At 43.8% G+C, this 13,182-nt stretch overlaps 1 protein-coding gene across 1 annotated transcript in view; it reads right to left on the minus strand.

The window, feature by feature from the left end:
- Positions 1–1,480: 1,480 nt before the first annotated feature.
- Positions 1,481–13,182, minus strand: part of lancl1 (LanC antibiotic synthetase component C-like 1 (bacterial)) — a 52,816-nt gene continuing 41,114 nt past the window's right edge. Inside the window, exons 7-9 of the mRNA XM_072484180.1 lie at positions 8,257–8,433; positions 7,156–7,228; positions 1,481–3,219 (exon numbers count right to left, since the gene is read on the minus strand). Of these exons, the coding sequence (XP_072340281.1) occupies positions 3,143–3,219; positions 7,156–7,228; positions 8,257–8,433 (327 nt within the window). The 3' untranslated portion in view covers positions 1,481–3,142. The remainder of the gene's footprint in view (positions 3,220–7,155; positions 7,229–8,256; positions 8,434–13,182) is intronic.

The raw sequence follows: 13,182 nt of genomic DNA on the forward strand, positions 1-13,182 counted from the left end.
GACAAGCCATTCGTTTCCCTGACCTGGTGGGCTCTTCCTAAGTTAAGTATTGGCCAGTAGTGATAGGTTTGTTATATAGAAAGTAGTATTAGGGTATTAATATTGCTTGTTGTATATAATAAATGACCGTTGTTTTAATCCTTACTAAGCGGTGTGCTGTGTTATTAATCATAACCTGAACTTGAACCACGTGGCGGTATCATAAAGATACCTGGCGACTCATGAGCAAAGGTGACCTAAACAGAGCAAATAGACTAAAGCTAGAAAGCGCAACACCATGAACGAATAAAAAAAAAATCTGCCTCACCTAGCTTGCTGTCTTTTTAAAATGTCAAATACACTTCAATATTCACGTCCCTGCCTTCATAGAATACCGCAGAAGGTGGCCATTCAGCCCATCGAGCAGACATCGCCTCTCTGAAAGAGAACCCTACCTAGGCCCACACCCCCACCCTAACCTCATAACCCCAGGCGCCTTGGGCAATTTAGCATGGCCAATCCACCTAACCTACACATCTTTGGACTGTGGGAGGAAAACGGAGCAGCTGGAGGAAACCCACGCACACACGGGGAGAACGTGCAAACTCCACAGAGTAACCCGAGGTCAGAATTGAATCCAGATACCTGGCGCTGTAAGGCAGCAGTGCTAATCACTGTGCCATGCTTGGTCACCTAACAACCATGACTCTCTATTGGGTATCAGGTTATATATATTTATTTCTATCTGTGCTAACAATTCATCATTACAAAGTCATGACAGCCTCCTAGATTCTTGCTCTCGACTGCAGAGAACCATGACTATTCCCCTGACTATACAGTCCCCACTGGTGCCATTGGTTAGTTTGCTCATCCATCTTTCAAACCCAGTCTCATTCATACAATCTGCAAGAACCTCAAACCTAGTGGACAATTGCAAGGGTTGAAGCTCCTCCATTTCTATCTTCTGGGCCATCTTTCCTGCCTCACTCGCAGTTACAACCCCCTGTTCCTGACCAGGGACCAAATCAAATGCCTGTAACCTAAGCGGGGAGCCTGTCCTCTGCAACAGAAGTGTCCAGATAACTTCCCCTTGCCGGATACATCTGGCTGCAGATCCGCCTCCATCTCATTTATACCGATGTAGTTGTCTTGGATTACACTGGCATCCATCAGTACCCACATACTGCAGTCCCAGCACATCATCTGCCCTACCATCTTTATTATGTGCCAATTTATTTATTCGGGAATAGAAAGAAATATCTAAAATAGTACACTAAGGGTATACTATTAATTGTGAATCATCTCATCTTAGAACAAATTGGTTATCACAGGTGTTGGGAGTCGATATTTTCCACTATGTACATCTTGGCAAAGCAAAAAATGATTAAAACAGTCGTGACATATTTTTCACCAGGATAATATCCAAACAATGAAACAGGGGATTGACACGGCAACCATGTGGGTTATGTTATGTTATGCTTAAAGAGAAAATATCAAACCATTACAGAAGAATATGTTTTTATTTTATTTTCCTTCCATTAACAGACCATTTTGTGAATCAATGTTCTTTGCACTGGTAATACATTTTGCACAGATTGCAGACCAGAAAACAAATTCCTATATGATATAGTTAAGCACTCAGCTTTCAGTATTGAAGACAGAAAACTGAGTGGTTTTGGTCTTTTAATTGCTTTACAAAGCATGGCAATTAACAGGAATCAAAACTGAACAAGTGCATTTATAGAATGGGGAGTTTCCCATCATTAATATGGAACAAACAGGATGAACAAGGGCAATAATTACTAGGAAACCTACGAGTCAATAACATTTCCGCCACCTGCTGCATTTTCAATGCCAACTTTAGATAAAATGAAAACTTACCACAACCCCAGAAAACAACCACCCCAGACAACTCTTTAAAAATCATATGTGGCTAACTGAATGAATTATAACAGTGAAGGTTTTTAATATTATACCTTTTATATTATGCTTTTACACATGTACAATTAACATTTTTGAAAGTAAACATACGTGTTCCACCACAAAAGAGACCTGTCCTATCCAAGAGACCATTTAAAAAAAATATAAATTTAGAGTACCCAATTCATTTTTTCCAATTAAGGGGCAATTTAGCGTGGCCAATCCACCTACCCTGCACATCTTTGGGTTGTGGGGGCGAAACACACGCAAACGCGGGGAGAATGTGCAAACTCCACACGGACAGTGACCCAGAACCGGAATCGAACCTGATCAAACCGCGAGGCAGAACTGCTATCCATTGCGCCACCATGCTGCCCTCCTCTCAAAGAGACTCGATCTATCAAAGAGATCCGCCCTGTCCTATCAAAGAGATCTGTCATGTACAATCAAAGAGCTCTGTCCTGTCCTATTAAAGAGCTCTGTCCTGTCATATTAAAGAGATCTGTCCTGTCCTATTAAAGAGCTCTGTCCTGTCCTGTCAAAGAGCTCTGTCCTGTCCTGTCAAAGAGCTCTGTCCTGTCCCAAAGAGATTTGTCCTGTCCTATCAAAGAGATCTGTTGTGTCCCAAAGAGATCTATCCTATCGGCCAATTGTTTACAAAAGGATTTTGAATGCTGCGCCATTAGAAAACAGTGCAAACAAGTGCTGATGACGATGTTTAAAAAAAAAAAATTCGAAACACTGCCACTGTTAGGTTTTCTTTCAAATATTATCTTCTTGAAAAAGCCCAGTTAATTAACACTATGGCTTTAGAAAAATGCATTTAATGGAAATGCTAAAAGAGCTGTCAAAATAGCAACTTTTCACCACTGCACTGTGGAACAAACTTCAAATGATCATGGCATTTGGAGATGCACAAGTTATTTGATTTCGGAATAAAAGCCTGGCATTGGGTTTATGATGCAATAATACATCCAAGACACTGTGTGCTGCTATGGATACAAAATCTTTCACTTTTTACAATTTTGTAATGTTTAAGTCATGGAAAATCCTCAGATACTGGAATGTAGCACTAAGTGGAGTAGGAGTGCTACCTACTGGTAAATGAAGCTATTCATCACAAACAAACTCTCCATCAGCATCTTCTTCTGTACCCACAGTTCAAAGCAAAAACATGCATGAGCTGTTTGCTGGAGAAAGCATTGCAGCATATCTACAAATCTACACGGGTACCGTGTTTGATTTACATTTCAAATGCAGGGAATTTTGCCTTTGTGGGCTGCAGCAAGTCAGCAAGGAAGTAAATCGTTCCTGCCATTCCTGAGATGAAATAAACAAAGAGATGATTTAAGTCTCATTACCGATAATCAGAAATAAAACTATTCAAGCAAAATACCATGGACACTGGAAATAAAAAATAAAAACAACAAATTCTGGAAACACTCAGCAAGTTTGGCAGTGTTTGTGAAGAGAGAAACAGGGATGCAACACACTTGGATCAACGGTCTGGACTTTGCGGTCAGCAGTGAAGTTGCTATGTTTGCCGCTTACCAGACTGACACATGTAAATTTGCATAATTCATTGGCTGCAGTGAGAATTGAAGATCAGGATGGGAGATATAGATATAGAACATTACAGTATGAAAAGGATGCAGTTTAATAATAATACTAATAGTCTTTATTGTCACAAGTAGGCTTACATTAACACTGCAATGAAGTTACTGTGAAAAGCCCCTAGTCGCCACATTCCGGCACCTGTTCGGGTACACGGAGAATTCAGAATGTCCAATTCACCTAACAGCACGTCTTTCGGGACTTCCCAGAAGAAAGGTCTGAAGTAAACTCTAGTGAAGGGCGGCAAGAAGAGGAGGCGAACCAGGAAGGAGAGTTACTCCATCTACAAAGTGATGTAGCAGGTTTACCCCGATAGTGGCATTTCCTCTATGGCATCATGAACTCGTTGGTCAATTATATTTTCAAGCGCATCGTGGATGAGGCTTCCCGCCTGTCCCATTACAACAAGTGCAGCACCATCTGCTCCTGGGAGATCCAGACCGCCGTGCGCTGCTGCTGCTGCCCGGGGAACTGGCCACGCACGCCGCGTCGGAAGGGTCAAAGGCAGTGACCAAGTACACCAGCTCCAAGTAAAACTCCACTGACTTAGAGCATCAGTGAGGTGCACACAGTGAATGCAAGCTGCCTAATCCCATCATGGCTGAAGATACGCCCCTGGAGCCAAGTCTTCAGCTCAAAGGGAGTGGAGTGTTTTATGATGATTTTAAATTCTTGAGAAAAATTTAAGCACCTTTTAAAAACATTTATAATCTTTTAAATCCTTTCATAAACTTTTAAAAACTATTGTAAACCTTTAAATACTTTAACAAACTTTGAACATTCAGTGACTACTCTGTGGAACTCCTCGGACAACCAGTTTTCAACAGCAGTTGCGAACCATTATGGCAAAATAAATTCAGACCCTATCTCGCTGTCGTAGCACAAGAATCTCCTCTCCTGGTCTGGAATTGTTTTAAAAATGACCAGAATTATTCAAATTATGCTGCTTCCTCCCATTCTCCATCTACTAAACATGGAGAGAGAAATGATGTGTAACCTAGGATTTATAATCCATACTACACCACTAACACGAGAACTTTCAGAGAATGCAGCAGTGGATAAATACAAGCACTTTTATTTATATATCATTTATGTCCACAGTAAACAGCCATCTCCTCTTGCCATCTTTCCCACTGACAGCATTGGTGATAATTTAAAGGACTTAACAGGTGCTTACTGGTGAGTGCATTGTATTTCACTCATCTGAACTACTCTCAAGATCATATTGCCTAACTGGCAGCACCATGAGCCCATATATTTCAAAGATTCACTTCTGTTCACTCTATGTCATGAAAACATAAAGATACAATTTGAATCCATAATTCCATGGCGTTTTGTTGGCTTGTTTGAGATTCTTATATTTATATCTATCAGAAGCTAGATTTTACTAAACGTGCAGAAGTGAACAAAGCTTCAAGCTGGTCGGGTTACTGGGTTATGGGGATAGGGTGGAGGTGTAAACTTGAGTGGGTGCTCTTTCCAGGGGCCGGTGCAGACTCGATGGGCCAAATAGCCTCCTTCTGCACTGTAAATTCTATGATTCTATAACAAGCCCTGAGATAATCGTTTCAAAAGGACAGGAAATGTCACTGCAGTCAAATTGAATGGAGGCTTTTGTGAATAGTCTTGTGCCATTCAGTGTTAATATGTTTGATTAAAATCAAGCAATTTAACGGGAGGATTTTAAGCTGTCTAAAGATAATTTTGCATTCACAAATTTGAAAAGCATAAACAGTGTTCCCTTGCCTGCATCACTCTCGGAGCAAACGAGCCATACTGCTTCAAGCTCTGCGTCTCATTGCGCTATTTATTTAGGAGGATGGCAACACTAACAAGTTGAGGAGAAATGCCCTCTTTTCACCTTTTTGGCCTTTTTCCTCAGTGGGGTTCTTGGGATGATTTGTTTTTGTATGCAAGGGCTTTCTGAATGTTTATAATGCCTGATGCTCTTGTCCTTCTAGATTGTAGTGGGTTATGGAGGTGCTGCCTAAGGAAATTGGCGAATTCCTGCAGTGCATCTTGTAGATGGTACACATGCCTGTCTTGGTAGAGCGATTGAATGTGGAAGAGGTAATGATCAAGTGGACGGCTTTGTCCTGGATGGTGTTGAGCTTTTTGAGTGTTCTTGGAGCTGCACTCATCCAGGCAAGTGGAGAGTATTCCATTACAGTCTTGAACACCAGTGGTGTTCCACAGGGATCAGTGCTGGGACCTTTGCTCTTTGTAGTATATATAAATGATTTGGACACAAAGGTTGGTGGAATTGCGGATAGCGATGAGGACTGTCGGAGGATACAGCAGGATTTAGATTGTCTGGAGACTTGGGCGGAGAGATGGCAGATGGAGTTTAATCCGGACAAATGTGAGGTAATGCATTTTGGAAGGTCTAATGCAGGTAGGGAATATACAGTGAATGGTAGAACCCTCAAGAGTATTGAAAGTCAAAGAGATCTAGGAGTACAGGTCCACAGGTCATTGAAAGGGGCAACACAGGTGGAGAAGGTAGTCAAGAAGGCATACGGCATGCTTGCCTTCATTGGCCGGGGCATTGAGTATAAGAATTGGCAAGTCATGTTGCAGCTGTATAGAACCTTAGTTAGACCACACTTGGAGTATAGTGTTCAATTCTGGTCGCCACACTACCAGAAGGATGTGGAGGCTTTAGAGAGGGTGCAGAAGAGATTTACCAGAATGTTGCCTGGTATGGAGGGCATTAGCTATGAGGAGCGATTGAATAAACTCGGTTTGTTTTCACTGGAACGAAGGGGGTTGAGGGGAGACCTGATAGAGGTATACAAAGTTATGAGGGGCATAGACAGAGTGGATAGTCAGAGGCTTTTCCCCAGGGTAGAGGGGTCAATTACTAGGGGGCATAGGTTTAAGGTGAGAGGGGCAAGGTTTAGAGTAGATGTACGAGGCAAGTTTTTTACGCAGAGGGTAGTGGGTGCATGGAACTCGCTACCGGAGGAGGTGGTGGAAGCAGGGACGATAGTGACATTTAAGGGGCATCTTGACAAATACATGAATAGGATGGGAATAGAGGGATATGGACCCAGGAAGTGTAGAAGATTGTAGTTTAGTCGGGCAGCATGGTCGGCACGGGCTTGGAGGGCCGAAGGGCCTGTTCCTGTGCTGTACATTTCTTTGTTCTTTGTTTTGTTTGTCTTAGGCACACCTTCTTTATCACTGATCAGAAGATTTGGACGTGAACATCAGAGATAGGGCAGGGGGAGCGTTACAGATGTTTTGCCTGGTGTGCTGGAGGGAGGGAAGTGACAGAGGCAGCTGACTGAATAGTCTCAATCTGAGTGGCAGTGAAGTCCATTCAGCCCTTTTCTGCAGGTGAGGCTGGGGGAGACTGGGCAGAGGGGTTTAGGACAGTTTGCAGTAGGTTAATTGCTGGCACTTTAGTCATCCCTGCTCACCTTCAACTTTCAACAGTAACAATCACCAGTTTGTACACCGGACTGAATACAAAAATGGTGAGTATTGTGTAAAAGTTCTAATTTGATGAGGCATTAATAATTACTTTCATAATGAGTAAAATGGACCGTAAGCATTTTCATACAAAACTGAAATACGTGGCCGCAACACAATGTATCCAGTTTAATTCTATCTTAAGTGATTTTAAATGTTGATTACCTTCAAAGAGAGAGAAAGGAGTGTCAGGTGTTCTACAGCCATGCTTTCCATAGTCAAAACACCACTCTGCAAACTTAAAACCAAAATCAGCAACATTAAATACAACTTTAGATCACCAAGGGGCATACTAATCTTAAAAAGCCCACAAGGTTTAAGCAAGAACTAAGGGAAAGAGAGGCATACTTGTGCCACTCACAATACTTACCCTCGGAGTCAGATGCCATTGTTTTTAATATTAGGGCCAGTGATGGTTCTGAAACTCATCTGTTATCACTCAGATACCAGCTTTCTCACACCCAGAGGATGGATTAGGAAAACTAGAGTACTTGGATAGCAATTCACACAACGTCAAGTTACACAATAAGTGTGGAGGATGTTGTGCTGCATCAAATCACTTGGATTATAATTTGTTATTCAGACTTCACCACTTTAATAAAAGTGCGCAGGTAAAAGCGAAACCATTGGGATATTTTTAAAATAGATCACATGACTTTCACAGGCTAACCTTTATATGCCAGAGACACTCTTCGTAAAAATGTATGTCTCCCCATATCACAAATACTCTCTATGACTGATAGAAACACTATGTAAACCATCCTCAATCATTGCCATCAGGGGGCTCAAGGGCTTGAGTGGCTTGTTTGTTCTTTTTCCCTCTTGTAGAAAAAATGCCAGCCTCCTATTCTCAGTTTTCATTGTAACGCTTTACACTCTAGAATGGAGATTTAAAGTGTGTCAACTGGACAATACAGCCATCTGACAGCAGAGATTGGGACTCTACAGATCAAATAGTAAAAGCAATGGATTTAGCCCACATCCAATTTCAACAGGATCCACACTGGGCTGAGCATTAACATGTTTATATTGAAAATACATCTTTAATAAAATGTATGTTTCTGGAACCCGCCTCTTCATTCACCTGAGGAAGGAGCAGTGCTCCGAAAGCTAGTGATTTGAAACAAACCTGTTGGACTTTAACCTGGTGTTGTAAGACTTCTTGCTGTGCTCACCCCAGTCCAACGCCGGTATCTCCACATCATTAATAAAATGTGATTACATGCTAATAAGGTTTTTTCCCACCGAATATACACCATCACATACCTTGCAAGCTCTGTACAAATATTTCTTATCTTGGGTAAGATTGTACATGGCTAGAAATCCATAAGCGTTCCCAGCAGGCCCATGGCATAGTCCATATCCTTTCTTTAACAGCCCTCGGTGCCAAATCACTTCTGCACAATCAGAAGCATCTTTCAGATATTTTTCTTCCTTGAAAGTCTATTGCCAAAACAAAGGACAGGTTAAAGAATGAACTCATTCAAAGCTTGGTGGCAATTATGGTGTGGGAAATGAGGTAATCCAGTTTTTTTTATAGTCTGAGCATTTCCTTAGATTGTTTGGATAGCTCTGTCCTTGTTACTGCTGCCATGTTCCCTTCTAAATCTCCTGATTATTGTGAAACATGCAGCAATAATGAACAGGAAATTTAGGCTACCCAATTATTTCTTTTCCAATTGAGGGTCAATTTAGCGTGGCCAATCCACCTACCCTGCACATCTTTGGGTTGTGGGGATGACACCCACACATACACGGGGAGAATGTGCAAACTACACACGGACAGTGACTGGGATCGAACCAGAGTCCTCAGCGCTGTGAGGCAGCAATGCTAACCACTGCGCCACCGTGCCAGCGCTACATTCATTTTTAAGAATGTGCTAGATCATTGACTTTGATCATTTGTTTCTTTAATCATGAAATCATGGACAGAATAGATGTTGAGAATCAGTTTCTGTTGGTAGAAGGTTGAGAACCATAGAACCACTTTAAGGTGAGTGGCAAAAAGAACAATGTCAAAATGAGGGGAAAAAACTTTTTATACAGCGAACGGTTAGGATTTGGTTTGCTCGGTCGTGAGTGTGGTGGATGTGACGAATGTGATATAAAATAGTTACTTTAGAGTTACTAGTTAATGTAATGTAGAAATAAGCCACTTTGATTTTTGCAGTTAGGGACAAAGGAATTTGAGACCGCATGGAAAAAGCAGGAAGAGGTGTGTCTATGAGGGTGATGCTTCATTGATAGGGGCCAGAGAAAGGGATTGGAAGTGAGCCAATCAGAATAGATCGAACAGGTCAGGAGGGACATAGGCTGACCTATGTCCGTCGAGTATGTGAAACTTGATACCATTTGAACTGATTTTGCAGAGATCCCTTTGTCTGTTAGTTCAGTCGTTTTCTGGAATGAAAGAGGCTGGATGTCTCTTACATTTCTGTAAGATGATTAAGCTTGCAAGCTAAATAAATAACTTCTGTTTACGTGCGAATCCGTCTCAACTTTTATTGAGGCCAGACTGACAGAGAAAGAAATTTGGAGATCAACAGATGCAGATTCATTCAAGTCTTCAGAAGAGAATTAGATAATTAGCGGAAGAGAAGAAAGAGAAGATATCAAAGGGTTAAGGGGGAAATGGCAGGAGAGTTAATGGCCTTTTCTCTGTTCTGAAACCATTTTATGATTAGCGAATCCATAGTGCTTCATTGAAGCTCTTTGGGCGGGATTCTCCCCAACCCAGTGGGGCGGGCGGTCCCGGCGCCGAGGAGTGGCGTGAACCACTCTGGCGTCGTGCTGCCCGGAAGGTGCGGAATCCTCCGTACCTTCAGGGGCTAGGCCGGCGCCGGCGGGAATGGTGCCGCGCCAACCGGCGGCGAAGAGCCTCCGCGGCCGGCGTGAGTTGGTGCATGCGCGGGAGCGCCAGCATGTGCTTGCATGATCCCAGCACATGCGCAGGGGGGGTTTGTCTCCGCACCGGCCATGGGGAGGTTGACAGCAGCTGGTGCGGAGGGAAAGAGTGCCCCCATGGCACAGGCCCGCCCACAGATCGGTGGGCCCCGATCGCGGGCCAGGCAACCGTGGGGGCACCCTCCAGGGCCAGACCCCCCCCCCCCCCAACGAGGCCGCCCGCAGAGCCAGGACCCGCCGGTAAGTACCAGGTCTAATTTACGCCGGCCGGCGGGACCGGCCTAAAAAGGGTGGCCGTTCGGCCTATAGCGGGTCAGAGATTCGTCCGGGGGGGGGGGGGGCCGCTGTCAACGGCTGCCGACCGGTGCGGCGCGATTCCTGCCCCCGCCAAAACCCCGGCGCCGGAGAATTCGGCAGCTGGCGGGGGCTGGATTCACGCCGCCCCCCGCCAATTCTCCGGCCCGGCGGGAGGTCGGAGAATCCTGCCCTTTCTTTATTCTCTGTCTTCCCTGCAGCATGTATCATTCCCTGGGCACAAGGTTAAACAGTGAACGCATTTATGTAGGAGGGTGCATGTACAGTGGGGTAGAGAGACATTTCACACCCTTCACTGTGGGCAAGTGATGTATTTTCATTCCGCATCTTTTCCAACATCACATCCAAAATCAGGAGCTCAGTATAAGTGCCCCAGCTCACTGTACTATATCCGTCACTGTAGAATTGTAACAGGATTATAATACCACAGTCAGTTTAATGCAAATGCTCCTGAAGGTGTATTAAAACTCACAGCAACAATGTTCTCCCAATTTATATATATAATTTACATCACACAACAGACCATTTACCAAATGGAATTCACAGAATGTGGGTGTCACCGGTAAGTTCAGCATTCACTGTCCATCCTTTATTACCCTCAGGAGTCACATTCTTCAATTCACTGAGTGGGTTACTAGGCTATTTTAGTTGATGCAAGAAACACAGCAGCCAATTAGTGCACAGCAGGCTCCAACAAACAGCAATGTGATAATGACCAGATCATCTGAATTCCTGAGACTCAAAACTGATTGCAGTACTCTGGATGGTGTCACACCAAGGCTCTGTACAACTGGCATTTCCTGCCCATTGTATTCCTTTAGCTTTTCTGATTGTTTTTTGTACCGGCACTAGCTTTCAGTCATTTGTGTACATAGTCACCAGCACAGTTCCTGGTTTCTCACCGTTAAGAAAAATATTGATTTGTATTTAGCTCCATCAAACATACCTCTTCATTCACCTGAGGAAGGAGCAGTGCTCCGAAAGCTAGTGATATCGAAACAAACCTGTTGGACTTTAACCTGGTTTTGTAAGACTTCTTACTGTGCTCACCCCAGTCCAACGCCGGCATCTCCACATCAAAAAATCAGAGCATGAAAACATCAGCTATCATAATGCAGTAGTATATCAATAAGAAGCACATCATCCTGTTCATCCTCATTAAGACAGTGTACGATACTTTTAACTGAAATAGGCTCAGATGTGGCTGCCTTTAGGGAGTACATGTGGCGGAATTGTGTGCCCTCCCTTCGGCGGGTTTGTTGGTGGCGTGGGAGGCTTTGAATCAGGGGAGAAGGTGGTGGGTGGGGTTCCCATTACCTTCCTGCCTCCACCCTGATTTAAGTCTGTTGATGGCCTCCTACCCCGCTGCCAATTGAAGGCCTTTATACTCACTTAAGGGTCTCACCCGCCACTTCTGGTATTAACCCTGAGGCGGGTGGGGGGTTCACCATGCAGTAAGCATGACATAAATCCTGGGGTGTTTGCTTACAGATCCCCCATGGGGGGCACCTAGTGCCTGATTGAGGGCTAAAGAGGCTGCTGAAAGCCAACCCTTTAGCTTGTTATTGCCCCCCCTCACTCCCCAGACAGGCCCCACGACTCCCTTTCTGCCTCCTTGAACCAAGGCCTCGGGTGGGTGAGGTACTGACAGCAGCCACCATCTCCCTGGTTTGAACAGAAACCTGGCCTCTGATTGGCCGGCAGCTCTCGACAGGAGGGATTTCACCCTAGGGGACAGGCCGCCGACCTGCTAAGTGGCACAAGGTGTGGCTAACCTTCCTGAATAGGTGCGACGTCCAGGTCTCGCCAACTCTCCAGCCAGCAGCTGAGATCCTGGCTGCCTCCACAAGATTCCGCGAGCAATGTTTATATCACTGAATTAGCAATCCAGAAGTCTGTACTAATGATCCAGGATCCTGAGGTCAAATGTCATCGCTGCAGCTGTAGAATTTAACTTAAATTAATAAAAAACTGAAGCACAAAACTGGTATCAGTAATAATGACAGTGAAGCTACTGGATTGCCGAAAAAACCCATTTGGTTCACTCTTCTTTATGGAAGGAAATCTGCTGTCCTTACCAGGTCTGTCCGCTAGGTGTCTCCAGGCCAGCAGCAATGTGTGTGACTCTTAACTGACTACTGAATGCAAAGCCACTCAAAATGCTTTCAAGTATTGGCTAACCACTACCTTCTCAAGAGCAACTAGAGAGGGCAATAAAGTTTGGCTTCACCAGCAACTCCCACATCCTGTGATTGAATTAAAAAATAAGTCAGGAGCCTTTTTTTTGAAGCACATGTCGGTGCCAATAGTAGGAAAATTTCTACAATATACATAAATGTGTTGCAAGATGCAATTCATTGGTTCCTATCAATCCGCCATTTATAGTGATATGCAGGTTAAAGGAAGTAATTTCCTGGCAACACAAATTTGCAATGTTAAGATCAAGTAGTGCTGCTGCTTGTAGTTACTTCTACCCAGGGGATCTGCTGTGATGGTATGTCACACTGGCCTTCCTTGTGCCATCTTCACACACCCACTCTATCTGGTCTGTAACCGTTCTGTGACATTTGTCTTTCAGAGTCTCCGATCTGCAGGCTGACTCCTTTTTCTGCTGCCCTCCAGAAGAGATATCTGGAACCTTTCAGTTCTAATCAAATGGCTGAAACACTGACGTTTTTCTTTACTGGATGTCACTTTTTTTTTTTTAAAAGGAGCTCCTTCAGCTCTTTCAAGTACCTCTTCATTTGTCTTACGATCCATACGTGGATTTCTTTTAGCTTGTGTCTTAGCACCCTCATTTCAAAGGTCAATGTAGTGTACTGAAGGTGATTTATCGCTGTCCTATGGATATAATATGAAAATTTCACAATGCCGTTATCGTACTTCACAGGAATCTGAATAACTCCGATGCAACTTGTTAATGGGTGAATAACGGGTCTCAGTTCATTATCACCTGTACAAGCCAAATTAATG

The sequence above is a fragment of the Scyliorhinus torazame genome, chromosome 2, assembly GCF_047496885.1.
Source record: "Scyliorhinus torazame isolate Kashiwa2021f chromosome 2, sScyTor2.1, whole genome shotgun sequence".
Lineage (NCBI taxonomy): Eukaryota > Metazoa > Chordata > Chondrichthyes > Carcharhiniformes > Scyliorhinidae > Scyliorhinus > Scyliorhinus torazame.